General features: G+C 31.3%; 2 protein-coding genes across 4 annotated transcripts; both read left to right on the forward strand.

Annotated features, from left to right (window-relative positions):
- Positions 1-5,804: 5,804 nt before the first annotated feature.
- On the forward strand, positions 5,805-7,147 carry LOC126835328 (cuticle protein 16.5-like). The gene is made up of 3 exons (XM_050567824.1): positions 5,805-5,944; positions 6,014-6,104; positions 6,693-7,147. Exons 1-3 carry the CDS (start codon positions 5,933-5,935, stop codon positions 6,926-6,928), a joined length of 339 nt encoding a protein of 112 aa, XP_050423781.1. The 5' UTR covers positions 5,805-5,932; the 3' UTR covers positions 6,929-7,147.
- A 1,636-nt stretch (positions 7,148-8,783) lies between these two features.
- On the forward strand, positions 8,784-16,166 carry LOC126835308 (sensory neuron membrane protein 1-like). Of its 3 annotated transcripts, none has more exons than XM_050567805.1 (9): positions 8,784-8,992; positions 11,401-11,558; positions 12,004-12,151; positions 12,369-12,623; positions 12,853-13,067; positions 14,580-14,734; positions 14,873-14,988; positions 15,432-15,563; positions 15,827-16,166. In XM_050567805.1, exons 1-9 carry the CDS (start codon positions 8,885-8,887, stop codon positions 16,001-16,003), a joined length of 1,464 nt encoding a protein of 487 aa, XP_050423762.1. In that variant the 5' UTR covers positions 8,784-8,884; the 3' UTR covers positions 16,004-16,166. The 3 variants fall into 3 exon arrangements, with proteins under 3 accessions (XP_050423762.1, XP_050423763.1, XP_050423764.1); XM_050567806.1 differs by lacking the exon at positions 8,784-8,992 and adding an exon at positions 11,173-11,304; XM_050567807.1 differs by lacking the exon at positions 8,784-8,992 and having other exon boundaries at positions 11,539-11,558; positions 11,895-12,151.
- The last annotated feature ends 566 nt before the right edge of the window (positions 16,167-16,732 follow it).

The following is a 16,732-nucleotide window of genomic DNA, read 5'->3' on the forward strand; positions in this document are numbered from 1 at the left end:
TACCTACTGAATAAATGGAAACGTTAAACGATTGTACTGTAACCGACAGTGACAAACGCGAAATCGTCGGGAATATCCGAATGTTGACAAATACAATATTTAAGTCACATTGGCAGCTGAACTTCACTTATTGTCAGTCTTGTATTAAATTGCTCATAATGCGTTTAATTAAATTATTGTATAACACTAGACTCCGTTACCGTTCTCTGGGAAATCGACCGTGGAAAATGTCTTTTGCTACGAATAATGCAAATGTATTATACATTGTAACCTAATCGACAACCCATTGTCCGCGTCAAACGTCGGCCGTATACACATTTTATAATTTATTGTAATATAATCTAAAGATTATTTATAAGAGTAAAATAATATATATTTTGAGCCACCTTAACTATGCCGATCCAGCAGCGTCCATATTGTACACAACGCATCATCTATATAACCGGAACACATATTATAATATTACTGGCGAGACGAATCCAGACTGTGGTAAATAAGGTTAATGCAGTGTACATGTAGGATGGTAATTTCACTAATTCATACATCTTATTTCCTCACCGAAATGATCGTTTCCGTGAAATTACTCAAACAACAACCGGAAAACAATTTCCAAAAATGCTTTTATAATATACAATATCCATTAACACATCAATGATCAAAATATTTTGTTTTTTAGTGTACTGGGAGAAAATAAAAAAAAACACTTCTAACAGCCGTATAGCAAAACGCTTAAAGTACCGCGAAATCCGAGAGCTCGATATTATTGAATTCTCCGATTGTTTGTTGAAATACATATTAACATTCATATATATTTTCAGATATTGCGGAATGTATATCAACTATGGGTCATCCATGTATAATTAGTACGATTTTTGTATTAATTAAAACTAGCTTATACAAAAATAATAAAGCATTTCAACGAAAATCACAATACTTTTAAATAACTACAAATCTTAATAATATTTTTTATAACCATAAAATAATAACAGTAAACGTAACAGTAACTTAAAAAGTATAGAATTAAGTATGACCAAAACGTATACATTTTTTCATACCATAAAATATACATTGTTGGTTATAAATAGAACGACAATTGTCAAAAAGTTCTTAATAGGGATGGACTTAAGCGAGGCAAGAAAATTAGTAATTTTGACAATCTATACATCATGACTAGTAAATTTGACTTGGCTTGTACACTTCTTTTTTAAACAGGGCTATAGTTAAACAAAAAAAAAAATGATTTGGACACGCTATAAACATTTTAAAGTCTCTCATTTCACACAACGTAGATGATTTTTCCATTCTTAAGTAGGGTTTTGTTTGATTATTTTGTGTTGAACATTATACATGAAAACTATTGTTGAACATTATAATATTATATTATATACTGTTAGTTTAAATAAAGCGCCCACGCCCTGCGTGAATTTCTTTAGCACATAAGTACGTTGAATCCGTTAAATATAGAATAGAGTACCTTAGCTTTATTTAGGTGAAGTATGCAAATGTGAGACAGTCTCACTGAGACATTTAGTCATTTTACTTTTGTTTGGTATTTAAATTCTCTGTAACACGCTTAATATGAAAAGCAAATGATCAGTGTGCGTATTGTACTGACATTCTACCACTCAATAAAATAATTTGATCAAATTGTTATAAAATGTCAAACCATTAATTAAAATAAGTATTTTGTTCTTTTTAACACTATATTAATTATGCACTGTTCAGTGTTCTATTTTGAAATCGTCACTTTATGTGTTGACGAATAACTAAGCTTTTTTCGATACTTACTTTTCCTAATGTAGGGACACAGTAAAAACTTATATTATTAATGCTGCCCACATGTTTTAGTACATGCAAATGGGGGACCTACCTTAGGTTTACCCTGCAACTCAGTCATACCCTAAATACCCTACAGGGACTGAAGAAGAAGAACGATTAAAAGATGTACTATTTACTACCCGTGATATAAATTGTTCAGTTTCAATTTAAGAAGTGCAAAAGATACCATCATAATTCGATTACTTTCAGTGTTAAAATATCGAACTACGGTCGCCGAACACATGACTGTGTTGCTCTGTACTTTAACTTAATTACAAAGTTTCATTAATTTTTTCTAGGTCTCCTTAAACTCGTTTTATTTGGATCAGACGAATTTAGAAAAGTTTCTTTTCATCGACACTGACTTCATTTAAACATAATAATACAAGACCAAAATAATTTCCTATGTATATTAAACTCCCTTGCATTTTATATGTTGAAACCCAATTTGGAGAAATATTCTCCCTTTCATTGAATGGTTTCGTAATCTACAAGATTGGTTGTATTTTAACAAAATATAAATAATAATATATACTTTAATCGAGTCTGGTATTACAGACTGCGATCACCAAATAGGTTTCATTGGCTTATTGATATTTTAATTAAACCTAATCACATGTATTAAATATTAACTTACATCTTTTTTGAAAATTAAATATTTAAATTAAATCACAAATCATATACGAAGGAAAGGTTGCACAATTAAATAAAAAATCCTTGTGAGATCAATTTTCCAATCTTTAACTTTAAATAATTTCGAAAAGAAGGCCAGACAACTCGAAATTTGTTTGGAAATTTGGACTTTATTATCAAAAGATATTATGAAACCTAATACTCCTAGAACACAATGGGAGAGATATATGTTTAATGCAATTTCAGAGTTTAAAATATTATAAATAAACTTAACGTTTTAAATAAATCAAAATATGTTTTGATTAAAAATACCTGTGCCGCTATAAAAACGTTATTCATTCTAACCGTTTCTGGTCCATTAATAAAATATTAATAATGGACTTTAAATATAAAGTGCTACTATGTTACAGAAATTCTAGGGAAATATTTTATTTTTTGAACTTCCATTAAAAACAGTTCCTTTATGTATACCATTCTTCGCTGTTGTCGTCGACACTAGGTTCGCTGTCTGTAGAATCTGACATTTCAAACGCCATTCGACGTCTCAAAATCATCGCCAGCTCTCTGGGCACTTCCGACCGCTTGGGTTTCACCCCCACAGCCTTTTTTAATTTCACACCTGTTTGTCCAAACCCCAATATTGGTTAATACTGAATATTAGAAGGTACGGGACGTTGTTCTAATATAATCTACCCTTTAAGATTTCGATCATTAATTCTTTATGCATGTGTCTTGACAAACGAACGGGAGGAGGCGATTGCGGAATTTCAGTATCTTGTGGTTGTTCCATTGTAATATCAAATACTTTTGATATTCCCCGGATCAGTTTAAAATATCGACACAAACGTCACCGTTCAATTTCCTGTTGTAAAAACTATTATATTTCGACGATGATTTCTACAGCTACACGACTATACACATTTATGTACACTATCAAACAAATAAATGTTGCATAGCAATTTCTTTTCAACTTTCAACTGCCATAACAATGACGTATAATGTATAAAAAAACAAAGATCGCACAAACAGACTTGACTAAAAATTTGAAAATAAATTATTAAGTTCAGAGAAACATTAACGGATTCAGTAAAATACAAAATCTAATTATTTTACTCATTACGTTGTTTTTACAATAAGTATTATTGCTCGCAAGATAATAAATTACTTGAATGACTTGTGTGGAGAAATCGCTTATTGCGGTACTTGTGTATTGGAGGTACTCCTTGACTCAAAGACTAGGTTTTAATTAGTCCGAAGTTCTCTACACCATCAACCTAAATAAATCAAAAGTTGTTTCAAATTTCTAAATTACAACAAAATAAAAGAATTAATAGTATTCAATTTCATAAAAATAGAAAACAGATATCTATTATGTTTAAAGAGGAAAACATAACATTTAAAACCTAAGGAACTGTATTATTAATCTAGCAAATCATTATGAAGCAAAAAGCTAGATGAAAGTATCTAATACGGACAAGTAAATACTTTAGAGGAATACCTAGAACTAGATCATAATAACTTAATTAAAAAAATAAAATTCATAAAAAATATTTTTAAAAAATTGTAATTGAATAATGTATACGTTTTACACTAATATTTTTTATAAAAAAACCTATAACATTTGTTGAGTGCTTATAAAAAAATGGTATCATTTGAGTTTTGAAAAGGTTTAGAGTATATACCTAATGTTTACGTTTGGAGTGGAAGAATGGAAGAAATTAGTCCGAGACAGAGATAGGTGGTGTGGTGTTGTATTGACGGTTAAGACCCTGAGAGAATTTACCAGTAGAATAAGTAGAAGATATAACTACTTTAAAAAATGACAAAACTTTTTTTCAAAGTTCAATTTTCTGTTTTACTCAAAACCCGTTTTCTTGAATCCGTCTAATGATTTTCTCATAGATGAACTTTGTTGAACCATTGAAACTATCATATTATTACATCTGCTATCAAACTGCAGTGATCACCAAATAAGCTTATTCTAAACTTAGGATTTCCAGAATCTGCCCAACAACTCTAATAATAATTATTATGGGGTTTATCTTGTTATAGTAAACATAGTCAAAGTAATTATTTGGAGTGAATTTCTCGCACCTATTATTAAAATTTCCATAAAACACCCGCCCATATGGTGTTGCGAATGAATTAGATTGTCCTAGTTCTCTATTTTGTTTTTTTTTCGAGTATACTGCTGTATACTACCCGATTCTTTGAAATAGAACGAAGATTGAAAGATGTTTATTAGTTATTACATTGTATTTATATAGGTATTTATTTTAAATTCCTAATAATTAGGTAAGCTGTAATTTGTTTGTTTGCGATCAAAGTGACGTCGACAATTATTATTATGTTGTAGTTATATTTAGGTTTGCCAGTATTATTCTATAGGAATAATATGACCATTTTCTTGAATTTACAGTTTATAATTAAAAATGTATAATTATAAAAATGCATAAAATATATTCATTATTCAAATTAATGTACCTAAAAATGTATCGTATATGTATAGTGAGTGTAACGTTTTAATTAAAATTTAAGACATCAACTTACACGTTAAATAATTAAGAGATTTCAAGTGTATTAAAAGTTTAATTAAATAAATTAACTGCTATATGTTTATGTCCTTGTAACATTTGTATTTTTTTAAGATATATTTCCCGAAAATACACTGAGGAACCTATTTCTGCGTCTACCTCTCTACTTCCTAAGATAGTTTACAGAAACGACCAATCTCGGCACTTACACATTTTCATATCGACTTTACTTAGTTGACTAAGCGTAAGAATTACATCTATCTAATTCTTACGCGATACATACTTTTTAAATTATGATTTAAATAATCATAAAGGCAAACCGATATGACTGCAGTGTATTGCGACAAGTTTTTCTTAAAATTGTTGTACTTAAATTGTATATTTACAATGATTTCATTGTTGCCTTTATTATCAAAGGACTGCGAACAATATGCTAGGTAATGACGTACTATGATGGGAATAGCGGACTCGAGTCATAATGGAGCAGTGGTCGATGTAGTAGTAACTAGTATTAGAACAACTTGGGCCAGGCTATTGCGCGCGGTGGCCATCAGCGCGCCAAGACGTTTAGACTTCCAAGGTCGAAGAGTATAATATAGGTACGGATTAATGTGACTCATTTACCGACGTGTACTTCAATGGTCGACCTTACATCTACCCGAGGCGTGTTTTTACTTTTTTTGTCATTAGCTTTCATGCCAGTTCCAATTGTCGTCTCGTTCCCCAAGTGAAACGGCCCATGTTCGGATAAAAATCAACTTTGCGAAACCGCCGGTGGTGGAAGTGGTCGCCTCTAACCTAGTTTAGATCGGCCATCTCGGACATTCGTCAACTGTATAAAAGTTGGAGACCCGGCGTCCACTGTCATCAGTTCGCCAGTACATCTTGGACAATAACCAAACGGTTACATACCCTAAATACTAAATAAAACCAAACAAAATACAACCATGCAGTTCACAGTAAGCCGCAACGAACAATAATTATTGTTACTTGATCAGTGTTAATATATCTATTTTTTTTTTTTAAAGGTGTTGATCGCTTTTGTGCTTGTAGCAGCCGCAACCGCCGCCCCAGCCGAAAAGAAGACCGAAACCGTTAAGGACAAACGTGCCATCATCGGTGAGTATATATATTTTGTGTAAGAACCACAAGGGAGTTTTACTCTTTAGTCATGCCAGTCGGCTACATACCATTAGAACCCAATAATTCCACTTTTATAAATCCTCTTATGATAATAATACTATACTACCTATAGCTTCTGGGGGTCCAATTTCCTTGTGGTGTCCTATCGAGGGTGCTACGCACTCAAATCCCGCCGCTAGTTATGACACTGTCTATATCTCTTAAAACAAACTATACTGAATCAAAATAATATCATCTTTTCATCTACTACGGTTAACTCCTTTAATAATGCATACGCTTTTTATTATTGGCCATGTGGTAGTCTTCACTTTACGTCACACACCCTATGCATTTCTTCAAACTAAAACTTTCAAATCGTATCGTACTCAGTTATATAGTAAATAGAATTTCAAATGCCCAACAGTCTCTAAACACATAATCTTAACACGTAGTTTGGGCGCAATGCTTGAGGTAATATTACATCGTTAATTCATCTAGTCTAAAGTAACACATACAATAACAGGTACAAGTAACTTATACAATGCTTAAGAGCTCATACAATAAATGTTGGTGTTTATCTTACAGCTGCCTACCACGCTCCCGCGGTCGCTCCAGTATACCACGCCCCGGCCGTATACCACGCTCCGGCCGTATACCACGCTCCGGCCGTATACCACGCTCCGGCTGTATACCACGCTCCAGCTGTATACCACGCCCCGGCTGCCGCCACCTCCTACTCCAGCGTCAGCATCTCGCATCCGGTAGTCGCCGCCGCCCCGATCTACGCCCCAGCACATCCAGTGTTCTATCATCGTCGTTAACCGTGCAACTCGAAATTGGCAAAGACATCAAGTTCCCTGACCCCTCCCTTCTATGAGCACACATTATGTGTTTGGTATTTTCAGACACTACGTGTAACACTAAGCGTGCAACTGTAAAACATATCTATTGTGTCTTATACATCATATTATACAACATTAATTGTACAATCAATATGTAGATAATACGATTATTAAATAAACTCTCAGTTTCAATAAAAATCCTGTAATGTTGTCTTTAGCATAAGCTTTTTAGCTAGCATTTAGCTTTAAGCATAAGTGATATGTCTGGAAGAAAAAAGAGAAGACCGCTTGAAGTCTGGTTTTAAAAAACCGTCTAGTGACGGTACTCCGGAGTAATTAGTTATTTTTATCTAATGGGCAATGTCCACTTGTCTTCATGTTCTTGTTTTGTTATTACGAGTTTGGTTATCGAGACCTCGAGAAATCTCCTGGCCAATTGCACCTGAGTCTTCTCGGAGGGGTTTCTAGGAGAATATCATGATATAATTAAAAAATTGTACTATATAGTCAATTATAAGCTATTCGTTTAGTTAAAGCTCAACCAGAAAAATAAAATAAAGTTATTAATTTCACCAATGCACAAAAAGTTAGTATAGTTCATGAAAAAGCAAATTTCATGGTGAACCTTTATTGACGCGGGCGGTTTCAAGTCACACTTTAATTAAGTGTGACTTAGGTAAACATTTCACGTCAGTCACACACATATATTATGTGACTGGGGTAAATTTTTCATCATGTGAGATTTTAGATTAAACATATTTAAAAAATAAAAATTCACATTTCGTTGTTACAATATAATTTTCATTAAAAAAAAAATCAAAATTTTAAATCAAGTTACTTATGTCATAATAATATTCTCAATAAATATTTAAGTGCATGGGTTCTCGCAGTCTACTTGTGCTAATGTCTATGTGTAAAGCTGATCAACGGTGTTTATGTTCATCTTTCTGAGTTGTTTATTCATATATTTTTCTTCTAATGTTGAAAATAGTGTTAATTTATAAACGGTTAAATTATCTATGACAAATATCTTAGATGGTCTAGGGTTTCTAGTTATTATTATCAATATTTATCTTTTATCTATAATTTTTTATTTCCTGCTAATATTTTGAAATAGTCATAATTGACTTAAAAACATCAGTTTGTACTTAAATCTATATTTTGTGTCTTCATTTCGGCCGTGTTATAATACTATATGAGTGCAATCTCCACTATATAAGATTAGATACTTCCTACAGCTTGTTTGTTTTTCAAAGACTTGAAAGTCTCAAGTATAGTTCAAAATTAACTTTAATGGATATAGCGATCCCTTTAAATCATCGCAATATATCTTGGTAAAACTTTGACTGCTCTTGAATATAAACAACCCTGTGGGAACATTTTAATTGAACCCGTCATCCACGCTGGGTTAAAATTGCGTTGTTGGCCATCTGTTTTTATAGAGTGTTCCGTTCGAAGGAAGGTATTATAATAAGAACAATAATTTTATGTACGTTTATCGGTCCTTGTAGTACAGCTCTTGTATAATACTTAATAGCAAAACTTCTAATTATAGTACATCGCTGTTGACGTTATCGATAAGAAAGCCATCACCTTGACTACTACGGCATTGTCTTAATTTATTTACAACGTAGTCCGACTTTCCTAGAGAGACGCCAAGATAATGATAGGTTATGGATACACAACCGACCGTATCCAAATACTGTATTCCACGCGATCGTTGGACAAACACACACACACACACACATAAACGAATAGACCTTGGAATTTAACTAAAGACATTTTCCCAGTGTGGCCGCTGAATTTGTGGCTAAAACAGTCACCAAATGGATACAGTCTGCATACGCGTTCGGAAGTGCTTGGTCAAACTAAAAAAACAGTATAGTAGTTAAGTGATACTGTTTAAGTAAACATTCGGAGCTCTCGGCCGTCAGTATGGGTGCGCCAACGACACTTACCGTCATCGGTATACTCTTCTTGTTGTTTGGAGTTTTCGTCGGATGGGTCGCTTTTCCAAAGATGATACATAGTAAAATCCTAGAGGTAAGACGATGAGTTTCCAAAGGCAAATAAAACGTGCAATGGCAACGAAAAATATTGACCACCATCGAAACGAAGTCAAATCACAAGTTTTTTTGTAATTCAACTACAAATCACCCAAATTTACTGATGACCAACCTTTCTTCAATTATTCAACAAACCCCCTCGTCGGTTAAAATAAAATTGGTCACTCACCTCCTTGATAACTAAAAAAATAAAATAATAACAGTAAATTTAAACAGTCATATAATAATTATTTAATTTTTATCTACTCTAATCAAGTTGAAGTAGTGACACTAGACGTTCCCTTCCGTCACGTATTCCTGTCACTGTATTTTATTTATCACCAAATTTCGATAAATATTATCATATTAAATGTTTTAAAATCTTTACATTTTAATAAATTCTAACTTGAACGCAAACTTAAACTGTTTAACTGATTTTTTATTTAGGTAATACTTTGAAGTTGGACAGGAAATAAGATTAAACGAATACTAGTAATCATCTCTTAAAATTTGTACGTTTGTGAATATTACTAGTGCTTTGTTACAAACAATTCATTTTTTCCAACACTTAAAAACTTTGAATACTCAAATATTGGACTTTTTTATCTTATACTTTTCTATCTAGTATTCCCAAATTTTCTTATGAGTTTTAGTAAAAAATACACCATAACGACTATAACCTAAATCATAAGCAGTAAAAGTCAGAAAATAACTAGTAATAAATAAAAATAATGTTTTAAAACTAATACAGGTAAAAATTATAATTTATTAACCAAAAAACAAAATAGAAGAAAATGATTAAGTAAAAAAATATTACTTATAATTAAGCCTATAATATGCAAGAAAATTATTGTAATAAAACATTAAATATTTTAGTTCAGGCATAAAGTTATTAGCAATACATGGCGATAGGTTTACTATGACATAGGTTAAGAATTTAAATATTGATTTGGTCAACTAATCACCCTAAAATAAAAAACAATTAATTCATGTTTATTAAACGATTAAAATTAAGCTGACTATGTACATATATGCATCATAAATTTATTATGCAAATAATTTGTTCAAAACATTGTAGGTAAAGGTTTTTGATTTAAAAAATGTAATGATAGTAATAACGTACCTAGACATATTTTTTGGCATTAGAACCAACAATATTAATAATTACTATTTGTACAACAACGTGCAATTAGCTGAAGATTTTTTGGTAAAAATAACGACTATTTAAAGTTTTTACGTCAACAGACATAATTATATCAAAAGAAAATCTTGAAAATATTGTTACTTTGAATAGAATATTTTGAGCATAGAATAGCAGCAGCTGTTTTTTTTTCTTTAGTGGACGGTCGTATTATTTTAGCAGAAATGTGATTAGTTTTGGATTAGAGAAAAACCCTGATCTAAAACATGTTTGTCGCTGAAATTGGACTTAGCTGGTTATGATGGCTAACCAAATTTAATTTTAGTTTCAATACAAACTAAGACAGTATTTTATTAAGTCATTATTGTTTCTCGTCTAATACAAAATATAGGTAATAGACATTATTATTACATAATATTTGTTTAAAATATTGAGATGTTTTATGCTAAGTCTATATTAAACGCCAACGTTAACAAATATAAATACGTGGTTATAAGTAATGCCGTTTAGAGTAAATGAAAACATAAGTAGGAGTGATATTAGAAAGTATAAAAAAAGTATATGAAGGAAACAATACAGAGTAATACCATGAGACAAATAAAGTTTGATTAAAAATTGCGATGTGTAAAATACAATACAAAATTAAAAGATAATTGGTGTACACATAAGGGGGAATAAATCAGGAGAGTCGATTTAAAGATACATAAAAATCGTGTCTGAAGACGGCCGAGGGTTCTTCAATTGAAATGATAAGTCAAGGGCTCATATTGTAACAATTTATAAACTACAATACAGTAGCTATTATTGAGTAAAAGTAAAAATATTATCTCTACAGCAAACGCCTAAAACTAGTTTTAAGACTTTTAACTATAGGTACGGTCGAGTGTCGTTCTGAAATAACATTTATAAAAAACAAAATTCAATACCTATTTCATCGAACTTATTATACAGAAAAAGGCTGCTCTTGAATAGTTTGAAAAGTTTATATGTCTATATGATTTATCACATCACTAGGACTGTCACGGCCATATACATTAGTAGTAGCATGATGTTAATTATTCTGTGATCGGGGTCTAGTCGAGTTTCTTGGCCAACTATATACATTTTACTGTTACACAATGTGCATACAAATAGTGAGACTGAGTTCAAAATTACAACAAATAAGACAAGTTAGGCATTTATACATAATCACCCTATAGTTACCTAATATTTGTAGTAATAATATATTTTAATAATAATTAATGATTGTTACCTTTATGTTCTAGAGTAAATCTTTAAATCCACATTCGAAAATGCGGGAGATGTGGTCGCACCCTCCAATTTCGGCAGACTTTAAAATATATTTGTTTAACGTTACAAACCCAGAAGAAGCGCAAAAGGGCGAGAAAATCGTTGTAAAAGAAATAGGACCTTACTTCTATCAGTGAGTGCATTAGAGTAGTGGGCAAATTCGGGGACGGACTTACAATTTTGATCTTCTGGAATACTAGATTATTTTACAACCCCGCTTAAGCACGATAGTGAGACGGTTGTTAGGAACCTATCCCACTCTAGGAAGAGCTCCTAGCCTTAATATTTTTAGCTTAACAATTAATTTGTGTAATGTCTATAGTTAATATTGTACATATCAGTATATAAATAAATACAATAATATTAATAACATTTCTTAGCAACATTTTAAATACACATTATAAAAATGTAAAGAAACATGATCACAAAATCATTATAACTTTGTAATGTCTGAAAATGTTGCCTACAGTTTAAATTCACAATAAGGATCAATACTGCCCCTGTACTCTCATCCCTAAAATGTGTCCCTGGGTATATTGGACTAATATCAAACGTTGTGACGGGTATGACTATTTCAGCGAGTGGAAAGAAAAAGAAAACTTGATTGACGATGTGGAAAATGATACAGTAGAGTTCAGTTTCAAAAATACGTTCATATTCGATGAGGAAAAGTCACGTCCTCTGACAGGAGAAGAGATCATCGTCATGCCTCACATGGCAATTGTGGTAATTTACGGTTATACACTTAATAGTTTATTAAATAATGATAGTTGATGGTTTACACCTTTAAAAATGTGCACATTATTTGTAAGTAAAGACAGCATGTGTTTCTTCTTTAAAATTAAAAATTCAATACAAATAAAATCAGAAAGAAGTACATATACTATATAAGCCATTATAATATTTATTATTACATTATTAGCCGTACTATTTTTTTACTTAGGGAATGGTTTCAATGACAAAAATGTTAAAACCGGGTGCTCTGGGCATGGTAAACAAAGCCATTCCATTTTTGTATCCAGAACAAGACAGTATATTTATGAAAGGAACTGCCAACGAAATTATGTGGACAGGGTTAGATATTAACTGTACATCCACCGAGTTTGCAGCTACTGCCATTTGCACTCAGATAAGACAAAATTCGGAAAGTTTACACAAAGTCGACGACAATCATTTCATGTTTTCTCTACTAGGAGTGGTAAGATAAATTATAAAATATTAATTAGTTTTGTTTCCTAATTAGGTTAATATATAGTTAAGTAGTACAAGTAGTTAACAGCACAAAGACCTATTCAGGTAGGAAACTGATGTTTTCACCGAGTGTAGAGGTATAGACTCACTAGGGAATTCAATGGGTACTTCCGGTATCCATCAACTTGATACCTTAATGTGTGCTCCTTAAATCTCACTGTTCATTTTTTATTCAGAAAAATGGAACTATCGAGCGAAATCGTTACACCGTAAAACGCGGACTTAAGTCACCCATGGATGTCGGCCAAGTGATTCGGTTTAATGGCAAAGACAAAATTAATACTTGGCCAGGCGACGAGTGCAACCAGATTTATGGTACCGATACCACAATATTTCAACCGTTTATCAAACGAGAGACCATATTAGCGAGTTTTAGCGGAGACATTTGCAGGTATCTACCAAAATTACCACGTACAGTATTTTTTTATTATTATTCTGACACTATATTGAGAAGTCTACACCTCTAAATGGGTATGTAGCTAAAACATAGGTACTTAAATTATATACCAGCACTTATGTATATACATTTTTTTAAATTGTCTCCCTAACTCAAAAAATCACGTTTTTGTGATATCGTTGTAATACTACTTTTAAATGTCTGAACTAAAAACATCAAATTCATAATTGATTTTAATAAAAATATAAAAACTACGTTAATGTAGTAGTATACATATCTATTATGTAAACAATAAACAAAGGAATGATTCTTTTTTTTACATTTAAAGGAGGTCTCCACAAAAGGTGAGAGTCCAAGTCACTATATAGTATATTATAGGGCGATAGGAGTGTCATCGCCAAGTCAAAATCATGTATTATTATATTACACTTCATTTTAGCATACAGTATAAAAATGTCGCTGTCCAGATCCCTCCATCCGATTTTAAAAGTTTCAATTAAAGAAGTATTTTATTAAGGAAAAAGTATCTTGTTTTGCTTATTTTTTGAAAAAGTTTCTAATAAAAAAAATCTCAACAAAACTTACACAACATCAAATTTCTTCAAATTGTCAACCAGCGATACATACAATAATACATTTCAAAAATATCATATGTTTGTTTTTTAAGACATATACTAAATTAGGCGTGAGAAGATGTCTGTGTATGTTTCAGAATTTTATCTCTCGCACCGCATCCTTTTATCGTGATCCTAGTAACTTTAAAATATAACACAGACACACGTCAGTTGAGATACTATATGATGATATCAGAATACTAATTCAATTACATGTTTGACTTTCGGAATACTTCAATTCGGTATATCTCTGTAAGTTTTGAATAAATGATTAGTTGTATTCCACTCCACCTCTCCTTTATGACTCTCCCAAAAGAGCTTCTTCTAGGAAAACTATGTTATAGATTTTTTACTCTACCAAATTAGACGCATTTAAATTATTTAATCACTATAATATATTAAGTATTAGCCTTCTCATAAATTGATACATTTTGTTAGAATTCTACGAAGAATTTCGGTAAGATCCCAGCTAATTTGTTTCGTATTGAAAACGTTAAGTTATTGAGAGTCTTTCATCTTTGCTCTCATGACTGACATATATACATATATATACATTTTTTATTGAGAAAATATACAATCTGTACAATTTAAAGCACAATAAGTAAGTAAGTAAGTTTGAAATAAAAGTTTTTTCATTAATCAATTATGTTTTACTCCGTAAATAAATACGTATGTTTATTATTTTCAAAATACGTCTACATTTAATATAATTTGCTATGTTAAAAAAAATATTAAGGTCTAAAAGGTATACTCTAATAGTTGTACTATAAGTCATAGTCAAAATATATTATAGCCAATTTGTAATTTAAATAATTTATTAAATGTAATAGCCTAATAGGTATATTAGGCTAATACATTTAATAATTGTGCTCAATACTTGACTCGCGTTTAGAGCGTTAGCACCTGACTATGTGCAAGATGCGGTATACAATGGTCTGCATGTGTTTGAATACACGGCTAGTATGATAAAAGACGAAGAAAAATGTTATTGCCTGAATCCTGGAAACTGTTTGAAGAGCGGAGCGTTAGACTTAACAAAATGTGCAGGTAATGCAATGACAAATTAAGAAAAACTTGTAAAACGTTCTTTAATACATACATTTTATGCTTTATTGTATTTCAAATCATTTCGGGTTATTAAAACAACTAAACAAAGTCTATAATGCTCTTTGTTGTAACTAACAGGTGCTCCAGTCATAGCAACTCTTCCGCACTTCTTAAAGGCCGACGGTTATCTTAATGACGTGGTGGGTTTGAATCCTACCATTGAAGACCATGGAATCAAAATGTATTTTGAGCCAGTAAGACCATAAACACTTAATATTTATAATAATACAGTAACGGTAATAGTTATGTATATTTGTTGTCGCATCAATAGTACCGTTATTACCGTGTTATTCACGGCATGGATTCTTGGCCCTTGGGAGGCATAAGATGTTTTGACCTCCGCCTTAATTGTCAATGTAAAGCCCAGCAATCAATACTAACCGTTTAAGGTTTAACTAAACTTTTAGTTAAACTTATTTAGTAAATTTAGGTTTAGAACTTATGCCTTCAAATAAAAATTAAACGTGGATTATTTTCATAAATATTAGTTATGTTTAATACACGAGTATGAAAATTATATCAGATCTACCAGAAAATATTTTTTTACGAGCTTTGCCCAAATTAGCTCCTCTTAATTATAATTTGTAGCTTCACGTCTTTCCTCAGTTATTACTATACATTTATTGATCTACTTTAGATGACCGGTTCACCTTTATTAGGATTTAAGCGCATGCAGTTCAATATGTTTTTGAAAAAAGAATCTAAAATTGCTTTGATGAAAGAACTAAGCCAAGAAGAGAGGTTGATACCCTTGTTTTGGGTAGAAGAGGTAAATATATTATTATCACATTAGTCGGTGAGAAATTACTGGTTATTACTGTTAGCTCTTAGATAAACGATTTGCACTACAAGAGTACGAAATCATTGAATTAATATAGTTTAAGAGTTGAGTTACTATAGTGTATGCTTAAGGTAATAATATTTTCCCGTTTTATCAGTGGCATATCCAAATAAATAACAAAAATAAAAAGCAACCAAAAACAAAAACTTGAATAATTAAAAAATAAAATGTCTAAAATTTAAACATTTCAGGGAGTTGCTTTGAACAAGACGTGGACTGGACTAATAAAAAATAAACTGTATTTACCAATAGCTATCGTCAAGTACGTCAAATACGTAGTGGTGTTGTTCGGTGTGGTGTTTATCATCTTGGCAGTTATCGTCAACTACAACAGTGTTAAAACAATGGAGGTCACTCCAAAATACTAAATTCTATTGGAAATAAACAAAAACATACTATTAGACCACTTTCCACATAGCATTATTACTTTCTTTGATTAGATATATAATCATATAATCAACGTATTTATTATTTTCACGTTATATAATATATATCAAAAAATGTATGTGTTCTTACACTATAGTTTGAGAATTAAAGACAAATAAATAAACTGTAAGTCAATCACACTTCGTCTTTGATATACTTATTATTATTTTACAGTACTCCTACAGTATCTCCTCTTATCAGTTACCTAATAAAAATAACAATAATAAAGTTTAAATGATTGTTTTTTTGTTAGTACCTAAATATAGTTTGATCATAACGACTTATACAACCTAACATGGACTTATTTTTGGATAGCCTGTTTACAAAAACCAGCGCATCGTTTAAGGCTATAATGTTTTACCGTTCTATTAGTTTTATCGTACTGCCAGATACATTTTTTATTTGACTACTGAAATATAACTTTAACAAGGAATGGTTTTCTCTTATAAATGACCTTTTTTATAAATTAATATAAAATGTACACTCTCTAACTACCGATTGACTTATACATACAATAGTTGGAGCGCAATGTGTAGGAACAACACACTTATACTAATTATTAGTCAGTAAATTAATTTCAGTAATAGAATAAATTATCATGCGACAGTGCAGTTAACACGCTGGACCTTATCATTGATCCACAGAATTAAAATTGTTTTTAAAAAGTAATT

This window comes from Adelges cooleyi, unplaced genomic scaffold, assembly GCF_023614345.1.
Source record: "Adelges cooleyi isolate 19-005CV unplaced genomic scaffold, UGA_ACOO_1.1 ACOO_flye_CR_arks_rails_tigmint_CR_PRNA_23, whole genome shotgun sequence".
Taxonomy (NCBI): Eukaryota; Metazoa; Arthropoda; class Insecta; order Hemiptera; family Adelgidae; genus Adelges; species Adelges cooleyi.

Coding starts and splice junctions, on each gene's coding strand:
- LOC126835328 (XM_050567824.1), top strand. Junction 6,105..6,692: donor GGACAAACGTGCCATCATCG/GTGAGTATATAT, acceptor TTTATCTTACAG/CTGCCTACCACGCTCCCGCG.
- LOC126835308 (XM_050567805.1), top strand. CDS start 8,885: ATGGGTGCGCCAACGACACTTACCGTCATCGGTATACTCTTCTTGTTG. Junction 12,152..12,368: donor TGCCTCACATGGCAATTGTG/GTAATTTACGGT, acceptor TTTTTTACTTAG/GGAATGGTTTCAATGACAAA. Junction 14,989..15,431: donor TCAAAATGTATTTTGAGCCA/GTAAGACCATAA, acceptor GATCTACTTTAG/ATGACCGGTTCACCTTTATT.